At 37.4% G+C, this 18,669-nt stretch overlaps 1 protein-coding gene across 1 annotated transcript in view; it reads left to right on the forward strand.

Moving 5' to 3' along the window:
* Positions 1–17,978: 17,978 nt before the first annotated feature.
* Positions 17,979–18,669, forward strand: part of Lrig2 (leucine rich repeats and immunoglobulin like domains 2) — a 158,205-nt gene continuing 157,514 nt past the window's right edge. The window contains exon 1 of the mRNA XM_048814533.1: positions 17,979–18,638. Coding sequence (XP_048670490.1) covers positions 18,526–18,638 — 113 coding nt within the window. The 5' untranslated portion in view covers positions 17,979–18,525. The remainder of the gene's footprint in view (positions 18,639–18,669) is intronic.

The following is an 18,669-nucleotide window of genomic DNA, read 5'->3' on the forward strand; positions in this document are numbered from 1 at the left end:
CTGAAGAATATAAAATTAAAATAGTATGTCAATAATAAAGTATCCTAAAAAAAACAAAACAAAACAAAAACCCTTCTGTGCAGCAATAATATGTATTTCGCTCCTGGTACCTGGAATAGAGCCGTGTGTGTGGTAGCACACACCTGTAATCCGCACACACCTGTAATCTGCGTAACTCAGGAGGCGAAACAGCAACTTAGTGAGACCTTATCTCAGAAGACTAAGGATGTGGTTCAGTGGTAAAGCGCACCTGGTTCAATCCCAGTAGTAACAACACGACAAACTTGAACCAAGTAGAACAGATTTCTGTCAAACAAAATCATGTTTGCTGGGTGCAGTGGCGCACGCCTGTAATCCCAGCAGCTCAGGAAGCGAAGGCAGGAGGATCGAAAGTTCAAAGTCAGCCTCAGCCATGGGGTGGTGCCAAGCAATTCAGTGAGACCCCGTCTCTTAATAAAATACAAAACTGGGCTGGGTATATGGCTCAGTGGTTGAGTGTCCCTGAATTCAATCACTAGTTCCTCCCCCCCCAAAAAATCACATTTCATTTTAATTAAAATAGATGTGTTAAATTACACATCACTGTGATAACCATCTCATTTTTCTAGAACTAATTTGAACTTAGAACAGGGAAGGCAGGAATTTTTTGCCCATGCAAAATAAGTTCATGCTCCCTTCAATATTTCTGACCTAATCTCTTTGGATTTCTGTCATAGGACTCTCTAAAACAATGCCTCTATAATTTTTCCTTCCTTTAGGGCCCTAGAGATTTTTATTGCATGGGGCAGTGAAACACAGTAAGATATGAGATGAGTAAGAGATACAAAATATAAAATTATATTTTTATTTTATATTTGGGGAAGAACCTTCAGATAAGGCAAGGTAGAAAAGCAGAAGACCTCAGGCATCCATTTTTAGAAAAATCGATTTTCAGCTAAGATTCCATCTAAATCTAATGATCTGAGAAAGAATTCCCTTAAAAATATCACCTAGTTTAAAGGTTAAAGATGCTTATTCTAGGGCTGGGGTTGTATGTAGCTCAGTGGTGGAGTGCTTACTTTGCATGTGTGAGGCACTGGGTTCAATCCTCACCACCATATAAAAATAAATAAATAAAATAATGGTATTGTGTCCATCTACAACTAAAAAAAAAAAAAAAAGCATTTCACTTAGCTAGTATTTACAAGGTTTCCTAAAATTTCTACTGAATATAAAAAATGTTATTTAACATCTCAATTCCACTAACAGAGGCAGCCTAGATTCTAAGATTATGTTAAACAGAATTCCTCTGGGCACCAATTTTATGAGTTTTTTCTTATACATATAAATATGAAAAAAAGAGAACACTTGAAATTTTTCAAAGAACTACTAAAAAGATTAATTCATCTCAGAATATTTACATAGAATAACACCCACACACATAGACGGTAGAGCTGTTTAACACATCAAGTCCTGACTGGAATAGCTAATACGTGCTGGACGTGATTAAACTTTGGGCTTAGCTGCCAGCTATGATTTGTCCCAATTAAGCAGTTCTAATTTTTAGTCACTAAGACTCGCCTCATCATGTTAATAATACCTCATTCTATAATGTCAAAATTAGATTTAGCACTTCTGCATAAAGCTTTAAATGATTCAAAAATAAATATGAAGTGTAAGAAAAAAGGGTATGCAAAATAATTTTGGAAAAAAAAAAAAAAAAAAGAACATTTATAAAACCCCCAAACTGATTCAATACAGTTCTACTACCATCTAACAAAAGGCTGCTCCTGTTAACTTAAAAATTCTTATTGTACGTAACAGGAAAAAAGAAGTCAGAAATATCATTTAAGGATATTATTCCTTTTAAACTGGCAAAAAACTCAGCTATAAAGAAAAAGGCTCATTAAAGAAATAAGGTACAAGCAGGACGCCTGGCCCAGTATGTGGAGCTCTATTAAGAAAAGGGAGTACATACGTTTTTTATATATAGATGTTCAGAGGCTAAAAGGGACTTTAATTTAAGACTTTAATCCTTACAATGTACACAGTAGCCTCCCTATCAGCTTAGCTATTGTTGCCTATAAGTGATGGGAGGGATTAAGGAAAAAATGATAGGGTGATGAGAAAAGCTCAAATTGCATCAGACAGGATGATATGGAATAATAACCCTAATTTTTCTTAGCAATGATAACGGTAGCAAGAATCCCCTTTCAGAGTTTCTGAAGTCTCTCCTTTTCTCATATGTCTTTGGAATTATGCTTAGTAAACCAATATGAAAAGCCAAAGTTATGCTCCACACCCGCCAAGTCTTGGGTCCACTCCAGAAGAGCTACAAAAGCCCTTAAAAACAATAATCATTATGTTTATATTATTTATATTATGTTTATATTATATTACCCATACTTTTCCCATCAACACATAAAACAGAGCCATTGTCATTTCCTAAAATGACAATGGCAGTTTGTGATCGAAAAAGAGGCAGGAAGTATCTAAAAATCAATAATCTTAAAAGATTTATTACTAAGTTTAAACTGGTTTTAAGTTTCAGCTACACATAGAAACATTCAAATCCAGAAGGCTGATTTACTGCAGCTATTGCTGCTAAAGAAGCTAACCTTCTGCTCTTTACAACTGGCCCTAATCCAGCTTCATAGCTTACAGAACCACCTGCCCCAAATTAATCTCCAAGATTCAAGAACTAGTAAATCTTATCTTCTTTTGCCTTATTTTCCACTATTAAACTGATTACAGTGAAAAAGGAAGGAAAAAATAAATAAGTAGGCTAGGGTGTATAGCTCAATGGTAAATGTGTGCTTAGCATGCACAGGTCCCCAAGTTTATTCCCTCAAATCAAACAAAAAGCACCCATCACAGTAAAAATACAACCACTAAGCCTAACACTCAAGCAATGCATTGTTTTGATCAAACTGCATATGAAGAACATTTAAAAAGTATAAACCTGTCTCTGCAAACCTCCAACTATCTGTGTCATTCGGGGAAAACCTACCTATATTACAAGTAAAATACACTCTCCTCATTCCAAGAGAAATCAGCAAATTGCTAACTAGAATGCTTTAAGAAGCATTTCAAGTCTATCTTCCAGAATATGTGTAAATAAATTCTTGCTTTTAACCCATTTTTATCTCTCTAAAAAAAAAAAAAATCAATATTTTAGTTAATAATCTGTTTTTTATATGATCCAACCTTTGTACTAATAAACTAGAAAAAAATATATATTTTTTAAGACAGCAGATCTCAGCCAGGTACAGTGGTGCACGCCTGTAATTTCAGCAATTCAGGAGGCAGAAAGATCCCAAACTTCAGGCCCTAGGCAACTTAGTGAGAACCTGTTTCAAAAGAAAAAATTAAAAGGGCTGGAGATGCGACTCAATAGTTAAGCGCCACTGGGTTCAATTCCTGGTAACAAAAACAGGAAAAAAGTAAAAACAAAAAACAGTAAAAAAGACATGTGGCCACTATGGAAAACATGGAAATTCCTGAAAAAAAAAATTGTCAGTAAACCATACCTTCCAGGTATATATACACCAAACAACTGAAATCTGGATCTCAAAGATCTGCACTTCCATGTTCTTTGCAGCATTAGTCAGTAAAAGGCAAGAATGAAAGCAACCTAAATGTCCATCAATGGAGAAATAGATAAAGAAAACGTGGCATATACATACAGTGGAATATTATTGAGCCTTAAGAAAGGAAACCCTGCTATTTGTGACAACATGGATAAACCCAAAGGACACTTGCTAAGTAAAATAAACCAGACCAAGAAAGACAAATACTGCATGATCTTACTTATATGTGCATCTAAATTAGTCAAAGAAGCAGAGAGTGAAATGGTAATTGCCAGGAGCTGGATGGAGGGGGAAATAGGAAGGTAACCGTCAAAGGGCACACACTGTACAACACAGAGCCTACGATCAGGCAACATTATACCAAATACTTAGTTTGCTAAGAGTGTATATCTATCTATCTATCTATCTATATATATATATATTTTTTTTAACACAAAAGGAAAAACACAAATTGGGAGGAAACGTGGAGGTGATAAGCACAAGGCATAGACAGTGATGATGGTTACAAAAGTGTAGACTTATCTCTGAACAGCTCAAGTTGTACACATTAAATAGCTACAGCTTTCTGTATGTCATCATACATCATTAAAGCATTAGAAAGGGAAGGGAGGGCAGATCCAGGGAGCAAGATATTAAAGATGTGTCATGAAATTCATAAAGCTATCTTTTTTTCCTGGGTTTATTGTTCTAAGTAAAAATTCACTTTCAGGGCTGAGTTGTCCAGCATACTTGAGGCTTTGGATTCCATATTCAGCACCACACACAAAAACAGCCACACCAACAACAGAAATTCTTCACTCTCATACCCAACACCTGCCCCCTGAACAAACAAACTAAAGCAACCTTAAGCAGATATGTAGTTGAAAAGGGAAGTAAATAGCTTTTTCAGATAATTGTGAATGTTCTTTGATAACCACACTAAAGTTTGGCAAATGATATAGCCTTTTGTTTGTTTTTGTGGTACTGGGGATTGAACCCAGGGCTTCACACATTTGGGCAAGAGCCCCTACCATAGAGAGAAAAGGTCTCTCTAAGTTGCCCAGGCAGGACTTGCCTCAGCCTCCCAAATAGCTGCAATTATAGGCAAACAGCACACATGGCTCTATAATCTGGACCCTTGTAATGCTGGGAATTGAATCCAAGGCCTCAAGCATGAGGGCAAACACTACAACATAGCTATATCTCCAGCCCTATAGTAGTTGTTGTTGTAGTTTACCTTTTTTTAAAAATTGGTTCTTTTTAGTTATACATGAAATGATAGTTGAACCATTCTATACAAGCACAGAATATATCTTATTCTAATTAGGACCCTAGTCTTATGGATGTACACAATGGTAAGATACACTGTGGTATATTTATGCATGTATATAAAAAAGATATGTCATATTCATTCCACTGTCCAGCCCTGTAGTGTTTTTTTGTTTTGGTAGTGGGGATTGAACTCAAGGGCACATAACCATTGAACTACATCCCTAGTCCTTTTTTGTATTTTATTTAGAAATAGGGCCTCACTAAATTGTGAGTCTGGCTTTGAACTTGCAATCCTCCTACCTTAGCCTCCCAAGTAGCTGGGATTAAGGTGTGTGTCACCATGCCCAGCTTGAACAGCATTCTCTACCCCAAATCAGGAATTTGTTCAAAGTTTTCCCCAACTGGAAAGCTTATAATAAATGCTTGTTAGAAGTAAGAGCACCATAAAACAGATAAAACCTAACATTCGTAACTGTCCTAATTTATACTGTGATCCGGAAAAGGCCTGCTGTATTTTGACTGAACATATGTGATGGAGTAGAGTGTTTATCAGATTGCTTAGCCCTTTCACTACCTAAAATAAGACAGAAGGTGGTGCTGGAGGTTGAGAATAGGGTTTCTCCAGCATAAGGCAGTTAATACCCCTTAATTACCAACCTTTCTGGCATCTCTCTTAAGTGTAGTTTTATGTATAAATTGTTCAAGTATGACACTTTATCTTGTGGATGATTTTTCATGACGAATCTTTGCTAAATATGAGTTCAGTTGGATTTTCTTAGTTGAGCAAAGGCTTAAGACTGAAATTCTTTAAAAGGGCATAAACAAAGTTGCACATATCATGGAGGTCTGCAGATATAAAGACCCAGCTTTAAGAATAAATCCCAGGAAATGGAATTTAGTGCCATTGCCAAATGACATGCAAAATACGTATTCCTGGCTTGTTTGATTAAGTGATTTAACATAAATTTTTTTCACAGAGCTTTCTGATAATCAATATTTTACTTTACCAGCAGTTAAGAGTTCCTTGTGCTGTTTCATGAACAAAGCTACACAACCTACTTCAATGAATGATAAGTAAATAAAAAATAGTGCTTTTCTATTCTCAACTTTCTAAATTTCATTAAGAAAATATAATATGCCCAAATAAGATTCAATTTTCACTTATATTTCCATTCTACTGGGTCTATGTTGATGTACCATTCTAATTAATTTACCTTAACTTTAATACTCAATAGTAGTCTCATGATGCTATTATTATGTCAACTATAATTTTCTGGTAGTTGTTTTAGAAATGAGGAAGAGTAAAGTAATACAGAGAACCAATGAAGCTGACCATACTTACAGGTAAGTGAACAGGAAAATTTAAAGGTAGTGCATGATTTTATACAATGAGGGTGGAAAGGAAAATAGCCTCAGTAACATAGAAATTCTCAATTGTGAGTTGATTCCTCTGTTGAATTTGTTTTAATATTTTATTTACCCTCCCTACATTAATATTATTTCTTTCATAAGTGATCCATTTGTAGACTTGCTAAATATATAAGAATAATGGCATTTTAGATTGAGAACCATTTTCAAAATAAGGCAGAGAAACTTCTACTTAGAGTCTGATTAGTAGACTCTGAGTACAAATTCCAATAAAAAATATTTGTCCCTGTAACGATTCAACTTGAAGCTCAAGCCTGCATGAAAAATTGTGAAACAGCTGTTAAAACGGTTTATAGTTAAGGGGCTGGGGCTACCGTAGGTCAGTGGTAGAACGCATGCCTGGCAAGTGTGAGGCACTAGGTTTGATCCTCTCAGCACCATATAAAAATAAAGAAAGATTTTGTGTCCATCTACAACTTAATTTTTTTTAATATTATTAAAAGGGTTCATGAAACTAGTAACTATTTTTACTTCAACTGACAATTAGAAATAAATGAGAACACAATACAGTAATGTTTTATTTTTTAATGACTTTTTTTTAAATTGACATTTTTTATTACCAGGAGTATGGCCCCTTATTCTAGGAACAAGTAAATTTAAGGGGACATGGCATGAAATACAATTTCACATTGCTACCAGTGCTACTTCAAAAACACACTGCTACTTCAAAAACAATAAAAGCTACTAGCACTTAAAATACATCATCCAAGGTGAAAGTATGTTTTACAATAGCATATTAATTCTCTAATCTCAATAACAACCTCCTAAAGTGGCAGCCTGGATTCCTTGGCCATTTTACTGTGCCTTTCTACTATTTAAGTACATACTAAGTTTCTTTATGAGCCTTACAACTTCACAGATCAAGGGTTAGTTTTTTTTAACGCAATAAAGAATGGAGCCTGAGCTGGGTGTGGTGACGCATGCCTGCAATCCCAGCAGCTTAGGAGGCTGAGGCAGGAGGATCTTCAGTTCAAAGCCAGCCTCAGCAAAAAGTGAGGCCCTGATCAACTCAGTGAGACTCTGTCTCTAAATAAAATATGTAAAAGAACTGGGGATGTGGCTCAGTGATGAAAGAAAAAGAAAGAAAGGAAGGAAGGAAGGAAGGGAGGGAGGGAGGGANCCTGGGTTCTATCCCCAGGACCCCCTCCCCCCACCAAAAAAAAAAAAAAAGAAAACACCTACATCTTTTCTACATTAAAAGTTTGCTGAGTATTTAATATCAGATGAACAAAAAACTGGCGAAACCATGCAATATAATAGAACCATTGGTTATTTAGAGCTAAGCACTAAGACTCTTGAGTAAAAGTTGGACACCTGGTCAAAAGTAGTGAATTTATTTTTACTTTACACTGCAAACACCTGACTTCCAGAGCATTTTACCATTTCAGGAATCTAGGCTACTTTTCAAAGGCACACAGAGAAGCCTGTATATCTATTAATATATTGTATTAATATACTGTATATCTATTAATATATTGTAGAAAATATAAGCACAATTAACTAAAACAAAAGCTACAGAATCAAGTTAGCTCATTTCTCTTTAGGATTGGAGTTAATGGATTAGTGCACATAGGCATAAGATAGTAGATGAGGATGTCCAGAGATTAGAAAATAACTTCAAAACGATATTTCAAAGTTTTAAGAAAAGTTAGTAGAACCAATTCTTCATTATATCAGTCACAATTAAAAAGCATATTTTCAAGTTTCCTTCTCTTTGACACTGCTGTGTCATTAGTGCTTCTCATACTTACTGGTAAAGATTGAGGCTTTTTGTCTCATAAAACCAATGGAAAGAAGGAAAGGGGGAAAAAAGATATTCTGATAAGCATCACTGTAAAAGAGGCAGAAGAAGAGGAAGCTAAGTAAGGGACTTTAAAAATACTGATGTATGGTTCATAATGAATCATTTTTCGGGCAATTTTAGCTGTAAATAGACAACCTTATGCTTCCCTTGGGAGAAATGTACATAATGACCATTAAGGGACACCACTACTTTAGGACACCTTTGTCCTAAAGACCAAGTCAAACAAAGGCAAAAAGTGTAATTTTGTTCCAAATTCACAAATTAACGTGATACAAGAAATACTCAGTAACTTGCAAAAATAAAAAAACTATTAATTAATAGTTTACCTAATTTTACCTAACACTAAGGTATAACTAATTGCTTTTCTGAATACATCTCACCACATGGAGTTAGTTTCCTGTATGACACCTTATCAATGTTTCTTGGGTACTTTAAAAACTCTACATGACAAGTTGTATGTCTACTTCTTCCTATGTAAGCAATATTCCCCTAATTGAATTGTTGTGTGCTTTTTAGATCATGAAGGACAGAGGCTATTTTTCTAGTTTTAAAAATTCAGCACATACATATGACCAAACGGTAAGCTTCAAGGAAATTTGTTTTTACCGGTTTTTGAGAAATAGAAAAAACTGAAACAAGAAAAAAACCTCTTTAGTCGTCCTATGCTCTCTGGATATAGTGCCCTCTACAGAGAGGCAGGGAAGTTTCTGTTCCTGTGCAGGTTCCCTCCCACTCCTTTTCTCTTGTCACGCTGGGCTGCTCTACCACTTAGCCATACCCAACAAAAATTTACCTTCTTTAGTGATTCATTTTTGCCTTTTCACAGACTAGAAAGTAACTATTGTTTATGTCCTGAGTCTTATGTCCCTTTCATGTGTTTACTTCTTCCCCAAAATGGACCCATTTCATGTTTTATAAACCATAAAAATGAAATAATACCGAAGAAAGGGTGGACATATGTTGTGTTCATCAATGCTGGATTTTGCTTGGCAGAATTCCAGATTATATTCTGGAATAAATACCTATCAAGATCTAAGTGGGCCAATTCAATTTACTAATATATGAGCTACCTTGTTCCAGAATCTGAAAAATAAATATTATGGCTAGATTAAAATTAAAAAGCAGCATATTGTCAGGGTTACATCATTTATTACTCTGAATGTAAATGAACATTTTTTTAAAATATTTTCTTTAGTAGATTCTAGTATTTTTGCTAGAATCTAATTCACTTGAAGAATTCTAAAGGCTAATAAGGAGCATAAGTGGATTAAAATTCACTGAAAGATAAACAGAGGCGTTTTCTTGCAAAAAACTGAGCTGAATTATAGAATTAACATTATACTTAATTTAAAATAAAATCTATCTTTAAGGACTAGAAATAGAGTAATAACAGTTCATTTAAAAGCTTTATTCTCATTCTAAAAGCTTTCAAACCATATTCCAAGATATTTTTTTCAGCAAGGTACACTGGTGCACACATATGTAATCCCAGTTGCTCAAGAGGCTGAGGCAAAAGGACCACATGTTTAAGGCCATCCTGGTCAACTGAGTGAGACCCCGTCTCAAAATAAAATTTAAAAATGGGCTGAGGATGTAGCTCAGTGGATGAAAGCCCTTGGGTTCAATCCCCAATATCAGAAAAGAAAAAAATAAAGCCTCCATACCTTTCTAATAATTTCCTGTACATTCAGTAATCACATAATAAAAACCTTTTGAACGAGTACAGATTTCACTATGATAGTCCCTTTGACCACACAGAACTAAGTTGTTTTTTCTTGTTGTTTCACTAGTGCCAGACAAACCACCAGAGTATTAAAACCGAGTACTATTGGGCAATTAAAACATTCATCATTTAAAAATTTTTATTTGCAAAGCATTTTTAGAGCAAAAAAAATGTCTATTTATATAGTCATTACAGATATAATCAAAAGGAAATTAGTGTTATTAACTCAAAATATACTAAACTTAAAAAGCCCTTTTAATTGCTGACAATATAAGGCCAGGCTATGTTGTCATTAAGATAATATCAGTAATTTAATTAGAAATATACAATTTCCAAATAAGCATTTTATTTTCCTGGAAACTATAGTAGTTGATAAACCACTCTCCTTTCCTCTATTCCATCCAACAGATTTCTGTGGGTAATTAATATCACTGTTATATAACTACATAGGTTGAAGTAAGGATGTACAATTGTAATCTGCAGAGGCAGGTATTTCAAATCTGAGGTTTATCAACCTTTTCAGGGGTTCTTCCAATTGAGCAAAGTAAATGCATACAGTCATACACTAAGCTGTTGTTGAAGACAAGGTTTCAAGTACATTTGCTGATTTCAAGGTACTCAAAACAAAGGTAAGAAAATGCCAAATAAATGAAGGCATCCACTGTTCCTTTTAACTTATAGCCCTTAAAATAAAACTCCTTTGAAAACACAAACTTCCTGAATTCAAAGCAAAATTATTCTGCCTGAATTTGTGAAGGAAAATTATTTTAGTCTAGTCCAGCACAGTGGTGCATGTCTGTTAATCTCACTGACTGGGGAGGCTGAGGATTGACAAGTTCAAAGCCAGTCTCAGCAACTTAGTGAGACACTGACTCAAAATAAAAAATAAAAAGGCTGGGGATGTGGCTCAGTACTCCCCCCCCCCCCAAAAAAAAACACATCATTTTGCTCTACCTTAGCATATATATAAGCATTTTGTTTCCTAATTTGTGAAGCCAGTATTTATAATAAAGGAGAGTAAGTCAATGGCCCAAGAATTTACCTAACCTATAACATCATCATTCTACAACCCTGCAACATTATGATCTATAGCCTATGTTGTATTTGGTTAATTTCACTCTCACGTGGGAAAAAAAGTAAAGGAGTTAGGAGCAGAGGTCCTTAGCATCTTTAGTGCCAGATTCCTTTGGTGGTTTTCAAAAGCCCATGGAATTCTTGTCAGAATAATGTTCTAAATGCATAAAATAAAATGTAAGGTAGAACTGTAAAAATATTTTTAATTGGATGTAATAAGATGTTTGTAAAAAAATAACAAGTAAGCTGGGCGCGGTGGTGCACGCCTGTAATCCCAGTGGCTCAGGAGGCGAAGGCAGGAGGATTGAGTACAAAGCCAGACTCAGCAACTTAGCAAGGCACTAAGCAACTCAGTGAGACCCTGTCTCTAAATAAAATGCAAAACAGGGCTGGGGAACCTATCTCAGTGGTCAAGTGTCCCTGAGTTCAATCCTCAGTACCAAAAAATAAAATAACAACTAAGACCTAGCAGTAATGGTTATAACCAGTGTTTAGTTGATGGTTGGTTTGTTGTTGTTGTTTCTTCAGCACTAGGATTGAATCCAATACTCTCCAGTGACTCTCCACCACTGAGCCACACTCTCAAGCCCTTATTATTTTATTTATTTATTTATACTGTGCCCAGCTCCATAGTATTTCTGAAGTAGGGAGAAGCTTAAACAATTTCAAGACAGCTATAATTGTATGAACTTGCAATCCCAATGCCTCAGCCTCCTGAGCTGCTGGGATTACAGGTGTGCACCAGTGTCCAGCTCATTAGGCTTTTATTCATTCAATAATCTTCAGAAGATGTGGGTTACACAAGGCCCTCGGTTCAATCCCCAACAACAAGATGAGGGCGAGGGGCAGGAAATGGAGGGAAGAAACTAAACAGAAAAGTACTTTGAGCCACATGTGGTAGGAGGCTGAAACAGGAGGATCGCAAATTCGGGGACTTAGCAGAACCCTATCTCAAAATAAAAAGGACTGGGGGGGCTGGGGATATAGCTCAGTTGGTAGAGTGCTTGCTTTGCATGCACAAGCCCCTGGGTTCAATCCACATGCACCACAAAAAATAAAATAAAATAAAAACAAAAAGGACTGGGGATGTAGCTCAGTGGTAAAGTGCCCTGGGGTTCAATCCCTAATACAAAAAAAAAAGTACTTGAGGATTTACACAGGAAGAGCAAAATCACAGGGAACACATTTTCAATCTATGATCAAATAAGCAATTTATAATACCAGTACATTTTGAAAAATTTCTTCTTTACACAAAAGCTAAATCACTATAACAAAATCAAATTCAACAATATTATGAGTTGTGATTAGCAACAGGGTAGTGTGGACAAACAAAAGAGCTGAATTCTGTTGCAGCATAAATGGTCAATGGCTCAGGCCTTGCCACCATTTTCACTGATGTGGTACATGTGAATTTATCCCATCATTGCATGTACTCTAAACACCATTTCCATAAGATGACTGCTGTGGCTGGCACTAGAGCTCAAACATGTTACCCATACTCAATTTTTCTACCATATGTATCCACTGTAAAATTTCCCACGACCCTCCAAACAAAGAAAAAAAATCACAGGGAAGAAAGTACAAAGGAAAATACCAGAGTGTCTGGGCAAATTAAACAAAGAATACTGGGTGTGGTGACCATGCCTGTAATCCCAACTAAGGAGGCTGAGGCAGCAGTAACGTAGGTTCAAAGCCAGCCTCAACAACTTAGCAAGGCTGGAAGCGACCTAGCGAGACCCTGTCTCAGCATAAAAAATTAAAAAAGTGCTGGGAATGTGGCTAAGTAGTTAAGGGCCCTTGGGTTCAATTTCTAGTATCAGAAATAAATAGTAATGTGTGTTCTGTAGAACACGAATGATACCTATAGAAATATACTAAAGAAGACTATCCAAGCAAATACTACTTGGGTAGGCACTGAAAGCCATGAGAAATTAGAGAAATGGCATGAACAAGAACTGGCAGCAAGTAAGACATAGTAGAGAAGGAGGATGACAATGATAGAAGCTAAAAGGTCATAGCAATAGCCCAAACTATGTAGTGGTGATATGAATAAAGGGGAGAGGGACGGAAGCAAGAGCTAAGCTAGAGAGGAAATGACTGGCACCTGCCTGCATACAATAGTGCAGAGGGCCCACTGGGGGAAATAATAATAAGATTCAAAGGTTTTAATTCTGGTTACCAGAAAACTAGCTTTGGGGAATAAAGGGAAATTGAGAACAAAGATGATGGGCTTTTAAGTGACACACTGAGTTTGAAATGCCCAGGTTAACTTAAAAAGCAGATCAAAAGAGTCGCTAACCTCTGTTCTCAGGGAACTTAAAATCTGGAATCTGGTTAAAGCCTATGACTTAGATTTGGTAATACTTCCACCAGGTATTTCCCAACAAAAGCCCTGAAGCTTGGGAAACAGATAAACTCCAAGAAAGGGCAGAGATGAACAATAGAAACACTATCAATTTACGAGCTGATTTTCTTTTCTTTTTGTTCCTAGGGATTGAACCCAGGGCCCTTTACCACTGAGCTACATCCTCAGTCCTTTTATTTTTTTTTTTATTTTGAGACAAGGTCTCATTAAACTGCTTAGAGCCTCACTAAACTGCTGAAGCTGGCCTCAAACATGCAATCCTCCTGACTCAGCCTCCAGATTGCTGGGATTACAAGCATGTACCACCAGACCTAGCAAGGGCATAATTTTAAAACATTCCAGTTGGATGCAGTGGCACATGCCTGTAATCCCAGCAGCTCAGGAGGCTGAGACAGGAGGATGGCAAGTTCAAAGACAGTCTCAGCAACAGTGAGGCGCTAAGCAACTTAGTAAGACCCTGTCTCTAAATAAAATACAAAATAGGGCTGGGGATGTGGCTCAGTGGTCCAGTACCCCTGAGTTAAATTCCTGGTACCTCCCCCAAAAAATTCCAAAGAAGGTCATTTGAAACTCTAAGTTTCAGAGCCTGGGGATGTGGCTCAAGTGGTAGCGCGCTCACCTGGCATGCGTGTGGCCCGGGTTCGATCCTCAGCACCACATACAAACAAAGATGTTGTTGTGTCCGCCAAAAACTAAAAAATAAATATTAAAATTAAAAAAAATTAAAAAAAAAAAAAAGAAACTCTAAGTTTCAAATGCACTAAAAACATTTTACCAACTTAAAGCAGTAGCTTTCTAAAGATGTACCTTATTACATTTAAATACATTGTCCAGGGGACTGGGATGTAGCTCAGTTGCAGAGCGCTTGCCTAGCATGTGTGAGGTACTGGGTTTGAACTTCAGCACCACATAAAAATAAATAAAGTATACTGTCTATCTACAAAAAGAAAGAAATTAAATACATTGTCCCCAAAGATAGTGTTTCAATCATATGCCATATAGTATTTTTTTTAACCACACAGTATTAAAACACAAAAACTTGCCCTTCCTATTTAAATTGTAGTTTCTCTTTTATGTGAGTATTCTGGTTAATAAATTAAGAAATGCAGGCTAGGGTTGTGGCTCAGTGGTAGAGTGCTTGCCTAGCATGTGCAAGGCCCTGGGTTCGATCCTCAGCACCACATAAAGATAAATAAATAAAGATATTGTGTCTAGCTACAACTAAAAAATAAATATTTAAAAAATGGTCAAATTACTTACATTTGCAAACTACTAGCAAAGTTATGAAATAGGTTTAATAAAGCAGAAAGAGGAACAATCAAATATCCTATGCCTCCCTGAAGTATACACCACTACCTATGAATTGTATTTACCTTCTCTTCCCAGACCCTCAACCAGAAATCAAACCTGAATCAATCTAAATTTGCTCCAAGTTTTCAATCTAGCTACCAATTTGTAGAAAATACAAGGGATAAAGGGACATGCTAAACTAGGACAGGTTAAAACTATACCAGAGGGACATGATCATCAAAATCCAGAACGAGGGAAACTAGAGGAAAAATGACCTATTTCCTTCAACAAATAAATTATAAGGTAAATGAGGAAGAATCTACAGGTTAAGACTTAAAGAGACATGCCAAACCAGTGTAATGTGAGACCTTGTTTGGATCCCAAATTAAGCCAGCAAATTATCTGAAAACAACTTAAGAATAGGGAGGGGGGAAAAAAACAGCCAGGCACACTGACACATGTCTGAAACCTCAGTGACTCAGGAGGCTGAGGCAGGAGGATCACAAGTTTTAGGTCTGCTTCAACAATTTAGTAAGACACTATCTCAGAATTAAAAAAGGGATGGGGAGTCAGGCACAGTGGTTTACACCTGTAATTCCAGGTACTCAAGAGGCTGAGGCAGAAAGATCACAAATCTGAGGCCAGCCTCAGTAATTTAGTGAAGCCCTAAGCAACTTTGCAAGACCCTGTCTCAAAACACAAAAGAAAAAAGGCGAAGGATGTAGCTCAGTAGTAAAGCACCCTGGGTTCAATTCCCAGAACCAAAACAAAAACCAAAAAACAAGAATCATCTTTTGATGGGAGCAGTGGTACACACCTTTAATCCTAACAACTTGGGAGGCTGAGGCAGGAAGACAGAGTTTAAGACTTGCCTGGGCAATTTAATGAGACCCTTTCTCAAAATAAAGAACAAAAAAGGCTAAGGATGTAGCTCAATGGTAAAGCACCCCAGTTCAATACCCAGTTCTACCAAAAAATAAATCATCCTTCAGAGAGATACTCTGAAACATTTAGATGAAATACTTACATAGATTTGCTTCACAATATGAAGGGGATGAGGAAAGTAGATGCGGTGGAGATTAAACATTAATGGCTCAATTGTTTGTGTTTTGGAGATACAAAAGAAAAACTCCACTCTCAGTGTCATCAACAAATGCAGAGGATAGGAATGGCTTTAAATTTTGTCCCCAAGTTTTATAAAACTGAGCAGCCTTCAGGGTCACACAACCACTTAGCGCCCCAAAGGTTATCATTTATTTGCTCAAGTTAGAAACCTGGGTGACTTAACTCCTTTTGTTTCCCCAGTCTCTACAACTGGTCCACCACCAAATCCTGTTTACCTTTCTCTTCCATCCTCCCACTACTGTCCATCTACTTCATCACCATGGTCTCCCACCATTCCAAGGGCCTCCTTTAACCTGCTTTCCACACTGGATCCAGAAAAATGCCCCTATAATGCAAAATATGATCAGGCTATCCCCACATCCCCTAAAATCCTTAAAAACTGCTTTCCATCACCTTCACACAGAGTGCTCCTTCAAACGTTTTTTTTATTTTTATTTTTTAGGTGTAGATGGACACAACACAATGCCTTTTATTTTTATATGGTGCTGAGGATCGAACCGGGGTCCCGCCCGTGCTAGGCGAGCACTCCACCGCTGAGCCACAATCCCAGCCCCTCAGACTTTTTTTTTAATAATTTAAAATTCCTTTAAATGATTCCTTTAAATCATTTAAAGGAATCTTAACCAATTCCTTTAAATGATTTAAGGCTCTCCATTATCTTCTCATGTTCTCTGACTCCTCTTTATGCTTTAGCTTTGGTGAGCTCTTGCACTACACTTATATTCTATAGCTGCACCACTCATATCTGAAATGCTCTTTTTGCTTATCCTCAACTCCCTTTCCTGCCTTGCTCCTATTCATATTTCAAGTTTCAGATTGCTTCTCTACTAAGTTGGATGCTTTCTCACAGCTACACAACACAGTACTAGCTCCCATAGAAACCTGTACTTCCCCTATCATAACAATATGTGTTCAGAATACCTGCTGTGGTAATTTATATATTTATCTGTTTTCCCAGCTAGATTATAAACTCCAGGAGGGCAAGTGCTGAGATTTATAAGTCTCTCCTTATGCCTAAGAGCCAATAACAAATTGCTGAATTATGAAATTCACAAGTTTCTAGACTATTTTCCAAGTTCCATCTTCCTAATCCTCATCTGCAACAAAAACAGTCATCCATTTAGGCATTTACACAGGGATCTGAATCTGCACAGGAACCTATATTATGAAGAGAACTGGAAACAGAATGGGTATGCAGAACCTAAAAAGGAGATAAATTATGGAACTGAGGGGTTGTGGCTCAGTGATTAGAGCGCTTGCCTAGGACTAGGTGAAGCACTAGGTTCAGTCCTCAGCACTGCATTAAAATAAAGGTATTGTGTCCATCTACAACTTGAAACTTTTTCAAAAAAGAAGTAGATAAGTTATTACTCTAAAAATATAGTTTTAGCTTAAGATAGTAAGTATCCATATTTACAATTTTAGAGAAAATTCAGGAGTGCTAAACTGACAAAACGGGAGTCAAAGACAGTTTTCTCCCATCCATTAACAAGTTTTCAGACACAAAATGTTAGGTCTCTTAACCTCTCCAGCTTTAGTTTCCGTATGTATAAAATAAAGGAAATTGGACCCTTTTTGGAGCTAATATTATATGCTCTAATATTTAAAAGGTGAAAAGACATGTAAACTATCAAACACTGATCAGTTGGTTTCGTCCTAAGGTGGTGTGATCTTTTTTACCTTATTAATAACTGTTTAGGGATGCTACGGCCTATTATGTTAAGCTTACAGCCAAATCTTTAGTCACAAAATGCTCCTCAGACTATTAATGGGCAGATTTAATAAGGGTTACAGCAATCTGATGCAACAGCCTCTATTTAAACAGAGAATGAATTACTATTCAATTTTTGGCTTAAATAAAAAAAATCTTTCATTACCTGTTAGATGCCTTGAATTCTTCATCATTTTCTATGGTATCCTGAAGGCAAAGCTGTACCCCAGGGTATAAGATTTGGATTTATGGGTTTATTTAACAACTAAAACTGAAGACACAGTCTGTTTCAACCTCGTGGGGCTGGGAACTGAGATAGAAATTACGAATGGCTTAATTCCTATTTACATTCACACAATTCAGAGTTCATGCTATCGCGAAATGCCAGTAGTTACCAGTCCCACGCTCTTATCAGGGAGCTGAACTGTACACGTTTTATTTCGAAAGCAGAATTTTCAAAAAAAGATTTCGAAACTAGTTATGGCAAATAAAGTAGCTTGTAAAGGTTTTACTATTAAGCGACAACCAGTTTGCAATCGGCCACTGGAAACCCGGGGGGGGGGAAAAAACTAGAGTAATAACATGTGTTTCCTGCTTTACAGTGATTACAAAGTAGTTTTTGCAACTGCTTCTTGTTCCACCAAATATGTCACGACAAAGAAATGCAATGTTAAAATGAATGCGGAAAAAAAAAAAAGGATGTAGTTGAAGAAACAAAAAGTGTGCATCCGTCCAAAGATAACGCTAACCTTGAGAGTCATCTCCACTGGGCCGCCTAAAGTCCCCAGGGCGGAGGGTACTATAGAGGGCGCCTCTCGGAAGCCACAGGTTGAACGACAAAGAGCCCCCGCCAGCAGCAGTCCCGAAGGTGGCGGGCTGGCCAGCCCTCTGCGCTCCATTCGAACCCTGCAGTCTAGCCTTGGCTGTGGGCAATGCAGCTCCTCACACCAATCTCAAGTCATCAGGTGGGACAAGGGCTGGCAGGCTGAGAAGGTTGGGGCGGGCATGCCACGAATCCAAAATAACTCCCGCCCCGAGTCCCTTCCCTGGGACCAGAAGGCGGCGGGAGAGTCCGGAGGGACCACGTGAATCGGCCCCAGGTCGCCCCTTTTCTAAATCAAAGCATCTCTCCGGGAGCCTACAGAGGGCCAGAGGGGAAGCGACTCCCCAAGGTCACCGGGCACCATGACTCGACTCTTCGGTCAGGTCAGTGGCCGACACCTGACCACGGGGCCCGTGGATCGGCTGGAAGACGCAGTCCCCAGCGCCTCAAGGTCCCCTTCACCAAGACCACGCAGGTACGATGCCCTCTGTCACGCCACCTTCCTC

Source organism: Marmota marmota, unplaced genomic scaffold (genome assembly GCF_001458135.2).
Source record: "Marmota marmota marmota unplaced genomic scaffold, marMar, whole genome shotgun sequence".
NCBI lineage: Eukaryota > Metazoa > Chordata > Mammalia > Rodentia > Sciuridae > Marmota > Marmota marmota.